We start from the raw sequence: 12,169 nt of genomic DNA on the forward strand, positions 1-12,169 counted from the left end.
TCAGAAGTCCTTGATCTCAATAAAAAGTGATTATTTCAGCTTCGCAATTAGTTGCCTAATCTCACCTGCCTCTGTGTTCATTAAGGGTTATTCATGGCATTAATTTGCCTCTATCTCTTTGATTAAGATGCACATTTTTTCACCATTTAGAAAATATATCTAATCTGAAACAGCTTCCTTACATTACTCAGGGTATAACATGAGAATGTATTCGAGGCTAGTTATTAAAAAAATGATGAATTACTGTTAAACCCCAGCTAAACATATAATTTAAATTGAGTTCAATTCAGTCTAAAGCTTTCAAGGACTTACTCGTATGCTTTGTCTTCTGTGCAATACAGTCAGAGTAACAACTAAAACAAAGCCCAGATGATCGTAAGCATACTCTGCCTTTCAAACACTTCATTCTCACAGACTGCAGTGTTTTGAGAGATTTCTCTTCCCGTCAGTCTGTGCAGCGGGGTGTTGTGCCTAAACAAAATGCCAACCATGCAGAATGATAATGTGATGTCACCAAGGCAAGCCAAGTCATGTCAGGCTCAACAATCTCAGCTGCTTTGCTAGCTGGCAAACAGGAATAGAAACGCAAAAACTAACGAGGAAAGTCTCAATACACGAAAATCTGTAGTCTGTCTTTTTTATGAATGCAGGTTCTCGAAACTTTAGTGGTTTGTCTAATCAGTAAGACCTCAGATGTGAAATAAACATCAGAACAAGGAGTTCAAAAACTGCACTGTATGCTTTGTGTCAGACAAAAGGATCACCCCTTTGTCATTGAGACGTACAGAGGTGATGACTGCATTGTCATTTGGATGCAGTTTTTATCAAGAGGTCATGGGAACAGTAGCGCTGCAAAGATGTGCACAAAGAAATTCAGCCACAGGAGCTGGACTATATTATTCTGTGTTCAAGCCAAATCTGATCCCAGTACAGCTTATCTGTTTAATCACCATCACTGCTTTTTTCACGTGTCTCAGTTTAAATGCATCAATCCACAGAGGAAGAGGGGGTCTGGTAGTGAAGGGTGGGAGTGGGGGTGGGGTGAACAATAGTGCATCTCAGAAGCATGGTTGTATTTCCCAGGTGTTTTCAGGTACTCATTATAGGCCATGGGAACCAGGGTCAATGCTCTGTCATCAATGAGCCGGAGAGCCTGCCACACACACAAAGAGCTGCCTCCTACTCACCACAGACCAGGAAGTTGATTGGCTTTTGTGTCCTTTTTTTGTTTTGTGTTTTCTTTTGCAGTGGTAGTCAAATAATAAAGAGAAAGGAACACTGAAAGCTCAACTTTATGTGCTCTGAAAAGAATGCACACGTTCTTGAAATGCTGAATTTTTTCCTCTCAGGTCTATTTAGTAAAGAAACAAACATGTGCTGCCAAAATGATTTGCTACCCATATTATCTGATGGGACAGCACCTTATTACATAATGAAGACTTGTATTACACTTCTTTAAAAAAAAGGACTTCAGAAGCCATGTCCAAATATGAGAGGGGATCGAATCCACATTCCACAAGCCTTGTTGCCTTTTTTGTACAACCCATCTCTAGAAGGCTTTAAAAACATGCCCAGAAATGAAATAATACATCTTAATGCCATTGTGATTTCCATATTTAGTCTGACCCCATGCAGGTCTCAGTGGTAAAGTGTGGAAAGCTTTTAAAACAAGCTCGGGGTCATTACATGACCTTTAAATGAGGATGAGGATTTTGATTGCATCATGATACAAACTTCCATATTTAGCATTTAACATGTCTAGCATACGTGGGACGAGACTAGGTAAACAGGATCAGGGAAGCTGTCCTACTTGTCTCAAATGCTGGACGAGGGGAAAATTATTACATTCAGCAAACAACAACAGTTCACACAAAGGAGAGATGTTTGTTGGAATATCAATCTAGATTAAGAGATATCTTCCTGTTGCTTGTTTTTCCAAACTCAACTCAAATCAGCTTTATTTGGAGCTCCTCCAAAATGACACCCTCGCTCACATGCAAGAGCACCGCTGATTAACGACCATATGATCGTGACTGATTCAAAACCAGTCCTCAACACATCTTTTGTGTTTTGCACTACGTCAACTCATGTCTCACTCAGTGGTAAGAAAACACCAAAACATTACCATATTGAAAGTTAAAAACACAAACAAACATGAAATGTACGCGCAGGAGGTGGGCAGAATGGCAGGATGGGATTTGATTGGTTTCATAATTTGGCTCCTCAAGGCAGGGATTGGTTTAAGTTTTTCCAGGTTTACTCTGGCTGTAGATATCGCCTTTTTTCACTCTTTTTTTAAAGAACACATTATGTATTGATTGCCATTGGGAAATAAAGATCACTTTAACCAGTATAACAAAAAGTGTATCTAAATCTGACTACCAACCCCAGCTTTCATACATGCAAGTATGCAACCCAAAGTGCTTCACAATAGAACAGAGAGAAAACAACATAAAAAAAACTAAAACAAGAGAGAATATCGTGATCATGAAAATACTTCAAAATAAAACAAAATCAAAAAAGTAAAATTAATAAAATAAGTAAGGGTAGGAGGCAGAATTACAATTAGTTGAAGTTAAAAGTACAAGATAAATACAAGACATAATAATTGCATAACCAGATAAATAAGATGAATAAAAGTTGTTAAAACAATGATTATGATGAATATGAATATGAGAAATCCCTTCAAATTAAAAGCCAATTAAAAAGGTTTGTCTTTAGTTTCTCTGTTGAGGTGCTTTCATCAGCTTTTACATGGCAATCATACTCAGATGGATTTGAGATGATTTTTTCATAAATACTTGCATACATGTTTGCAAAAGTCATATCTCACCAGAGGATTGTAGTGATTTGTGGTTTTGAAGGTATTAAAAAAACATTTTGCTGGAAGTAGTTGCATTTTGTCCAGATAACATAGAATTTAAGCCACTACTCCTCTACTTTACATTGTGATGGAAGTATGTGTGCATATGTGTGTGTCACATCCCGTTACTGGCGTCAGATGTTTAAAGTTCTATTACTCTTTAACAGAAAGGCTTTAGAACATCATGTGTGTTTGTGCAAGTGTGTCATTGGTACATTTAAGTCAACTAACACTGCAGCTACTGACTTCTCTCCGGTGCTTTGGATTTTCTTTGAATGAATGCCAATATTCTGTGCAAAGATAGGACAGATGGTTCCTGTCTGACTTGTGCTAAACCTCTGGATGTGTTTAAAGTATGCTGAGAAGTACAGAAATGGGTGTGTATTCACCTAGGTAACCTCCCGAGTGTGGCCTCCGGTGTGTTCCCATTTTAAAGTTTAATATTTGCCATAGTGTGAAAGTATATACAAGAGAAGAACAGAAGCGAGTCTGCTTTTAATAAAAGTACTTCCAGGATAATGAGCTAAGTGAATAAGGGAATACTCTCTGCAAAGGCCAGCAGTAAGGTTCACACCATGTAGGACCAAGTTTACTTCTAATTACATCTTATGCGAAGTCATCACATAAACATACATCATGTTGCTGAATATTTCCTAGCAGTTAGATACTTTCTTTTTTTATGACGGCATTTATCTTCTGCTTCAATCGTTCAAGCTTGGAGCAGGGAATGTGCTGCCAGTGTTATCAAATAAATCTAAGTAATCGTTTATTCTCAAGTCAAGCCAAATAAATGGACAAAATCAATAGCTAAATGTTCTTATGTTTGTATTTGTGTTTGTGTTCAGTGGGAGCTGCTGTGGTCCCTCATCCTGCTCTTCACCTTCTCCCTGCTGCTGGTCTGGTTCTACTTCTGGTGGGAGGCTCATAACGACTACAATGAGTTCAACTGGTGAGTAGAGCCAGATAAATATCATTCTATTGTGTCTGTAAAAACGCTATCCATCTCTGCTCCTGCTGACTTCCTGAATCATGAGTATAATCTGTCCTCTGCCTCAATCTGAGCAGATATCACCCAGCCATTACGGATTATATCGTTATATAACAGAAGAGATGGCTAATCCAACATTTCTTTGTCTGTTACAGGCTTAGCTCAGGCAAATTTGATGCAATTGCAGTTTATTTGACTGAAAACAATAGAAATTAAGCCTTGTTTCAAACTTATATGATAATAACAATCATAATGATTACTATTTAATAGTTATAATTACAAAAATCTGTTTCTATCTACATGATTCAATGCAAAATCTGATGTTAATGTCCTTTATATCAAAAGTAATCCCATCTTTTCAAACAAAAGGAGAAGCTGACATTTATCAACACTTGATGCTGTGGGGGAAAAAAGGAATAGAGGTAATTAACAAAACATTCAAAACATAAACAGAACATAATAATAGGCAATATATGAATCTCCTGTAACCCTGGATCACACAGCTGTCACAAATTTCCTCTCTCTCTTTGACCCCCATAGATTCAGTGTTTAATCTAACAGCTACATCAGATCTGTGTTTTTAATGAATGTTTGGCATGTTTAAGTACATGCTGTAAGACGACAAGGTTGCAGCTGTGCTCTATAATGACATATGTTCTGCTCTCTAGATACCTTTCCCTTCCCCCTCTCCTCCTACTCTCAGTAACCTCTTACAATGTCAACAGTATAACCTTCTCCTCTTTTTGTCCTCTGTGGCCTTCCAGTTTCTCTCATTCCTCTATCATGTTTTCTGTGACAGCTTGTTCCCCATTGTATTCTTTAACTCGCCTCTTTTTATAAAATCCCTCAATGGGATCCGTTCCAATTTTATCAGCAATATTGCCAGTGTTGATTCACCTCTGGAGTTCAGATTTGGTTGGCAGACGTTTGCCTCCTCTTGATAGAACATGAACACATTTCCTGCTTTCCTTCCTGCTTTTTGTTGGATTGTGCAGGTAATCATGGAGATGACATCTCTGCCCTTATGTTTTCTCGTGATTTAGCAGAAGGGAGTGTCCCAGTTCTCCCGCTGTAGGAATGTTTTCACAAAGAGAGTATCATCTTTAACGGACCCCTGCTGTGGCACTGTGCCAGTTAAATCACTGATAAGGTTTTAAAAGTAATTAATTGGTGTTATGTGACTGAGCTGTCATGTCAAAACACACATGTACACACAATTCATTGTCTTTGCTCTGGAGCTGGGAAGCTACTTGCTTACCCATTGTCACCGATTAGTAGCGCGTGTTTACATTTGTGCACGTAAGAGCACAATGTCTAAGCCAAGTATATGCGCAAAATATTGATTTTGATAAGTTAATCGTTTATATCATAGCTGTAATCTTACATATTTCTCACACTACAGATCCCCATACAATGATGAAGGGCAGTAATTCATCAACAAACCATTTTAATAACAGTCACATATCTCTCCATGACTTCTCCCTGTTGCTCAGTGGAAGTGTCCTTGGCCACTGATACCTTTGTTGAGGTTTTATTACAAAATACAGAATTATGCTCGTTGCGTGTCAGTGTTCAAAGACTCTCGACACATCTTTTTGAAGCTTTTAGAGGCATGCATCCCTTTTTCTTTCTCCTTCCTCTTTTCTTGTAGAGTCATTTTAAACTGTTAATGTTTTAGGCTTATAAACTCCCATTAACATGCCATCTGCTTTATCAGAAATTTTAGTCAGTTATGTTCCAGACAGAGACAGGAAGTATAAAGACAAGGAGAGGAAGGAGAGAGAAAAAGGGAAAACATTAAACAAATTCATTCAATCTTCTCTCTATTCAAACAACAGCTGTTGTTTACAGAAACTAATAAAATAACATAAACCTGATGTCAGAATATCTTTTGGACACTAATATAAAAAAAATTGAAAATAAAATAAAATCCTTAAATAATAACAAGAAATGTTGAGAATGAATAAAAAATTTATAATTATACATACATAAAAAAAATTATAAAAGGGAATGATAATAACAATAATGATCATTAATATTATAATTAAAGCAAACATTATATCTAAATTAACCACAATAATACAAAAAACAAACAAATGAATTATGACACATACTGTATTGTATTTATAAAAATAAATAAGGTAATAAATTGCTGGTGGTTCTTCATTTTCTGTTTTTTTTATAATTTTTTTTAAACCCTATGAAATATTTAAAAAATATTAAAACACAATATTTTTTTTGGTCATGTGGGCTTTTGCCTAAACTAATAAAACTTAACTGAAATGAATCATTAAAAACAAAAGAGAAACTTAAATGCACTAACAAAGTAGAACAAAAAATTGAATAAAAACTAATCAAAAAGTCAAAACAAAATTGAACTAAAGAATACAATAAAATAAAAACTATATTAAAACTATCATAAATTGCTTTGATTGGTTCACAACCTTTCATATCATTTATAACATTCATGTTATAAATCTAGTAAGGCATCTTTTGCTTTGGCTGAAGACAAATGGCAGATGGCTCTTTCAATAAATCATGAAAGGTAACTCTTCCAAGTCTTCACACCAGTGATAATAAACTGCAGGGGAGCTCCCAGCTGTGAAGTGTCATTCATTCTTTTGTTCCTGCAGGTTCCTCTACAACCGCTCTGGGGAGTGGAGTGATGGAACGGTTCCCATCCTGGCCACCACTGCCGCTGGCTTCACCTACATTGCATTCTTAATGGTCAGTTCTACATCAAGTTACCCAATGAGGTGTTATACAGGAATATGATCATCTTGATAGTGAATGGTTATAGAGGTAATAAAAAGCAGCATGTTTTGAACAGTGTGTATGTTTTGATAGATATCGGGACAAAGTTTAACTCTGATGTGTTTCTTTGTTTAAAGGTTTTAGCACTTTGCCACATTGCACTTGGACAACAGTTGAATTTGCACTGGCTCCATAAGGTAAATACCCTTTTCGTTTGTGTAACTGTGTGTAGTTGTAGTTGGTCAAAACTGTGAGATAGATGGGTGTGAGTGAGATTTATATATGTATCTTTCTCTGTCTGTTGTTATTTATGGGCCTGTTTGTACTCCTGTGTGTTGGCTTGGTGCCTGTGTGTGTGTTCATTCATTCCTGATCAGTTGAACTTATCTTGAACTTCCAGTTTGGATCGCGGTGTCCCTGAAGGGTTGTGACAGTCCAGTAAATGACCTGTTTGAAAATGCTATCAGCAAATCAAACACAAGAACCAAACACTCTCTGGGGTGTGAAAGGGCTAAGGGCTATTTGAGGTTGTTCTGTGGTGTGTGTTTGTGTGTTTAGTTTTGTGGTTGTGTAAATGTATTAACCCACAGTGACAGTCACTCTGATTTTCTGTATCCTCTCCCTCTTTTTTCATACAGATAGGAGTGACTGCTGCTCTGCTCACTACAGTTGTTGGGGTTATATCTGTCACTCAAACATGGGGGCAAGAGTGGGACATCATCCCCATCTCACTACAGGTCAGAAAACCAAACACAGGAAAGCAACAATACAGTTTTGGCAGCTTGCCATCAATACAGATGCCAAGATTTGAGTGTTGCGTTATGCAGGGTGGTTGTAGTATAATAATTCAAAATACCAAAGGAGACTTTAACCCTTTGTGGACACATGGTTGAAAAAACTGTGGCCCTCTGAGCTGTGCTAAATACAAGGAATTTAGAGCAGTTCAGAGATCCAAGATGATGATAGTGATAATGATTATTATGTCCATTATTATTATTATTATTATTATTATTATTATTATTATTATTATTATTATTATTGTTGTTGTTGTTAGTAATAGTAGTATTGTCATTATGATTCTTATTATTAGTTTTATTAGATTATTAGTTGTAGTAGTAGTAGTATTTGTTTTCATAATAATAATAATAATAATAATAAGTATTATTATTTGTATCATTATGATAATAATCATCATCATCTTCTACTGTAATTATTATTCTACTATTAGTCTTATTTATTATTATTATTATTATTATTATTATTATTATTAGTGGTGGTGGTAGTAGTAGTAGTAGTAGTAGTAGTAGTGGTAGAAATAGTAGTAGTAATAGCAGTATTTGTAGAAGAGAATAATAATGACAGTAGTTTCAAAATTAAAGTATTTCATTTAAGTTTCATCTGAAACCAGAGGCTTGCAAATGAGATGTGATGTTATTCTGCTTTAAAATAATTGTAATCACATTCCAAGTATCGCACAATCAGAACTGAGTCTTTGGTAAAGATGCTTTCAAATATGATACCTGTGATATAGAGACGCATTCAATTTTAATTGCAGTTCAGACTCAGTCGTTTTGAAGAACTTTCAAAAAGTCCCCAATTTTTCTTCCGGGCAATTATTCAGACATGAAATATTTTGAATCACCATTGTTTCATGGATGTCAGTTCTGTTGCTTTAATTTGCCAGTTTATCTCCATGCAGGATGTTTCACAAAGGAGACAAAATAATACAAACATTAGCTGCTGTAAAATAATCACGTAATTAGATCTTGGTTAATGTGGTATAGATTTGTGGTTCTTTATCATTTAAGCAGCATAAACAGACGTTACATTACGAGGATCCATGTTTATCCTACCAACAACTAACAGCTAAACAATATTTAAGGAGTTGTCTGGCTTATAGACTCTGTGTCCATGTGAGATTCTTTAACTTGACGCTCAGTTTGAATTCAACTGAACTGCCATTAAGATTGAATGCTTCTACATATTATAGCTATTATCTCTGTAAAGTGCCTTCACCAAAGATAATGTCTGTAATTCCATGCCTCTCCGTCTTTGATTTGTCTGCCTGCTGAAATCCTTCCTAAACCCTTATCCTCCACCTATTCCCTCCATTTTTCTAATCCCTCTATTCTTCAAACATGACCTACCCTTATCCTCTCTATTCTGCCTCCTCTCTGTCAAGGCCACGGGACCATTCCTGCACATTGGGGCTCTTGCTGCGGTCACAGCACTGTCTTGGATTGTGGCTGGACAGGTCGCCCGCTCAGAAAAAACAAGTATGTTTACATCTGGAACACAGAATATGGGACACTCTTACCTGTCGTAACCATTATGCTCTACAGGCGCACACACATACAAATAGAGGAAGAGTGGTGAATGGTTAACACTATGTCGACAGAGGCCAGGACCTCCACCCAGGGTGTCAGAGATAAAGAACATTCCTGGAGGCTCATGTGATGTTTTCCAGCCAGGACACCTTTGATTGTTTTCATCTCCAATGAGCAGCTCTTGTTGTTTAAACTAACTGTGACTGCCAGTGATATCTGTAAAATAGCACAGGTCTGACTTCAGATGAAAGTCAGTGTCATTTATGTAGCAGTGCTATGCAATCAGCCAGTTATGTAACTCACTGAATGTAAAAGTCTTCAGATGAATCTCAATTGATGAAGAGATATTTCTGAAAAAACTGCCTGATTTAAATCACTTTCTATTTATAGAACACATCTGAATAGGCACTGTGTGATATGTACTGCAAGGCAGAATTCAAATTGAATAGGGGAACCTTTAGTCCCCACCTTGTACCCTGTGCCTTTGATGAGCAAAATGGACCTTGCCAGATTAGCCTGCCCTCAGCATCAGTGTTTAATCACAGAGTGGAGTCTGAATAAGGGCTTTCACAGCATCACAATTATAATCTTAGACATACGTGAGACATAATGTTTTATCCAATTAAAATGCAGTAGTTTTTTAAAACACTAATCTATAACGGGACACAACATACTGAACAATCCCTCTCAATCATCAATTATGGCTCACTTTAAATGTGTGGCTGCATTTGCATCTGCAAAGAAGCTATACTCTTAGAGTTGATCTTATGTTTTGCATTGTTTGTGAAAACTTTGGGTGTCAGTCATTGAACACTTGTGTATGGCAGCTGATCAACACAGGTTATGTCTACCAGGTCTACAGGGTGTGCTACCAGGTGACATAGCGCTCACAGTTTCCCTCCTCTGCTCTGTGTCGTCTTTGGCAGTCACTAAAGGGTGAGAAGCCAATTCTTCATGACTGAGGGGCAGTCCCACAATGCACACTATCACACGTACATGTTTGGGCACTTGGCGTTCATGTGTTAAGTGTCAGTGTGCAAGTGTGTCCCATTGCTTCAACAATCAAAAGTGCAGTGCGGTTGATTTGCATTTTACCTGTAGCATTGAAAACCTCAACTGAGCAGTTTTAGCCTTTGTATAAATACCATAATGTATCACGTTGGTGAAGTTTATTCCCACCACTATAAGTTATTATTAAGAGCCACAAGATTGCAGCCAGATGTTATCAAATAAATTTCAATGGAAGAAAGATGTTTCAAATACGCAAATGTTGCAACTTTATATTATATTCATATCATAACAATATGCTGATATAACCGTACATTTGCAAGCTTCAATAATGTGTCTGCAGTGAGCAGGTCCACAGTTATTATTAATATTACAAAATGTTTTATGAAGGGACCTCGAAACAAAAATTCCAATTTTTGAACTGAACGATAGAGAATGATTTTTCATCGAAGCACAGCGTCTGATATACAAGTAGGCCTATTGTTTGTCATTTATTTTAATTGGATTTTGGCCATGTATGTGTCACTACTTAAAATGATAACTATATTTGTATAGCACCTTTAAAAACAAATATTTACAAAGTGCTTTGAGAGCAAAGCATGGCAGGACTCAACAAAGCATGGCAGGATTTGGATGTCAAAATAAACACTTGTCTTAAAATGTAAAGATGTTGTTACTAATAATTATCTAAAGTTTCTTACTATAGCAACATACTACAGTTGATGTTGCAGCAAAAAAACTTGGTGATCAAAGTATGAATTTCACTCTCTACACATATGTCTGAACATTAATTGCTGGTGGGATCTCTTTAAAAAATTGCCCAAGCAGAGCGCCAAATAACGCCAGCACAGTTAGCCACATTTTTTGTCCAAAGAAACGTTTTCTTCTCAATCCACTGCATGATGAAAAGGTGGTTAGTAAGTGTGTTCCAATTGCTTCTAAATACCTTTCGAACTTGACCACTTAATACATGCTAACACACTACAGGCAAATGTTCATTTTACGTGGCAAAACGTCACCGAAGTGTGTGCATAACGAAGTGCACCCAAATAAGTTGAAGAAATGGGACAGGTCCAAAAAGTTGGTATTTTCCAATTGGTGAATACAGGCATTTTGCCTTAGGAATAGAAACAAACCCTGACATCTTTCTGCGAGGCTTGGTGGAGGAGTGGCCTATGTTGTTCCCTACAAGAAGCCAGAGTAAAACAATACAAAATAATTTCTTATTTGTGTAATTCATTGCTTTGTTCTCTATAAATCAGCTCACACATCACTAACAGTCTAAGTCACCACACCACCCTTACTCTCTCTCTCTCTTCTGCTCGGAAGCTTTGGATTGAAAATCTGCATCCTTCTGTCCTTTTGCTACCGATGAATGTAAAATGAAAAGAGACTGCATCCTTTGAAACACATGGCATAGAAGAAATATTAAATAATCATAACTTTCGACTGTCCTTGCCTTAAAACATAACAGAATGTGAGGGATTGTGTGTGTGAGTGTGTCTGTGTGTGGACGAAGGCTTTGAGTCTCCTGTGTGTAACTAGAGTTGTCTGCTCAACCTTGCTCAGGAGCTGACCTTGAAACAAATACATTCCCCTGAGTCTGTGTGTCTGTTTGCCTTCTCAGACACACACACGCACGCACACGCACATGCACACACACACACAGCTGATTGCTTGCATTGTACTTGCACTGGGGGAGATGCATGGGAAAGTGTCTCATTTGCCACTGATGTGAATGTTTTCAGCCATTGTGTATTACAGGAAATAGAACTGCACACTCTATCACACTCCACATTCACAGTAACTGCCTGCATCACACATGTTTTAACCCATAACCCCAATTTGGCATCTGAGCGGTAATGAAAGCATGAAATATTTTTAATTGACATTGCTATATGAATGTCATTGCTGCATCTTTAATTACTCCATTTATCTCCATGCAGGGTGTTTAGCAAAGGAGACAAACATGGCACACAAATTGTATGAAGCACAGCTTCACAGCATGAAGTTTTCCCTGTGTGACGTGGGACGGGGGAGGGGTGGGTCTGAGGAGGCAAGACACTGAAGAAAATACTGCACAATGCTCACAAGATATCCTAGATGACACGTGCAGCAGTCAGCTTTGACAATAATAACAACAGGGGAGCAGAAGTGAATATGAAGCAGCTTCATCACAGCAGTCTCTCACCAGTCACATGATACAAAGAACATTGTCCCTGCCCACTT

The 12,169-nt window shown here is 37.3% G+C and overlaps 1 protein-coding gene across 1 annotated transcript in view; it reads left to right on the plus strand.

The window, feature by feature from the left end:
• The window catches only part of gdpd5b (glycerophosphodiester phosphodiesterase domain containing 5b), a 48,409-nt gene that overhangs the window by 24,735 nt on the left and 11,505 nt on the right, over window positions 1-12,169 (plus strand). Inside the window, exons 3-7 of the mRNA XM_034700948.1 lie at window positions 3,709-3,812; window positions 6,485-6,578; window positions 6,743-6,802; window positions 7,244-7,342; window positions 8,788-8,881. Coding sequence (XP_034556839.1) covers window positions 3,709-3,812; window positions 6,485-6,578; window positions 6,743-6,802; window positions 7,244-7,342; window positions 8,788-8,881 — 451 coding nt within the window. The remainder of the gene's footprint in view (window positions 1-3,708; window positions 3,813-6,484; window positions 6,579-6,742; window positions 6,803-7,243; window positions 7,343-8,787; window positions 8,882-12,169) is intronic.

The sequence above is a fragment of the Notolabrus celidotus genome, chromosome 14, assembly GCF_009762535.1.
Source record: "Notolabrus celidotus isolate fNotCel1 chromosome 14, fNotCel1.pri, whole genome shotgun sequence".
NCBI lineage: Eukaryota > Metazoa > Chordata > Actinopteri > Labriformes > Labridae > Notolabrus > Notolabrus celidotus.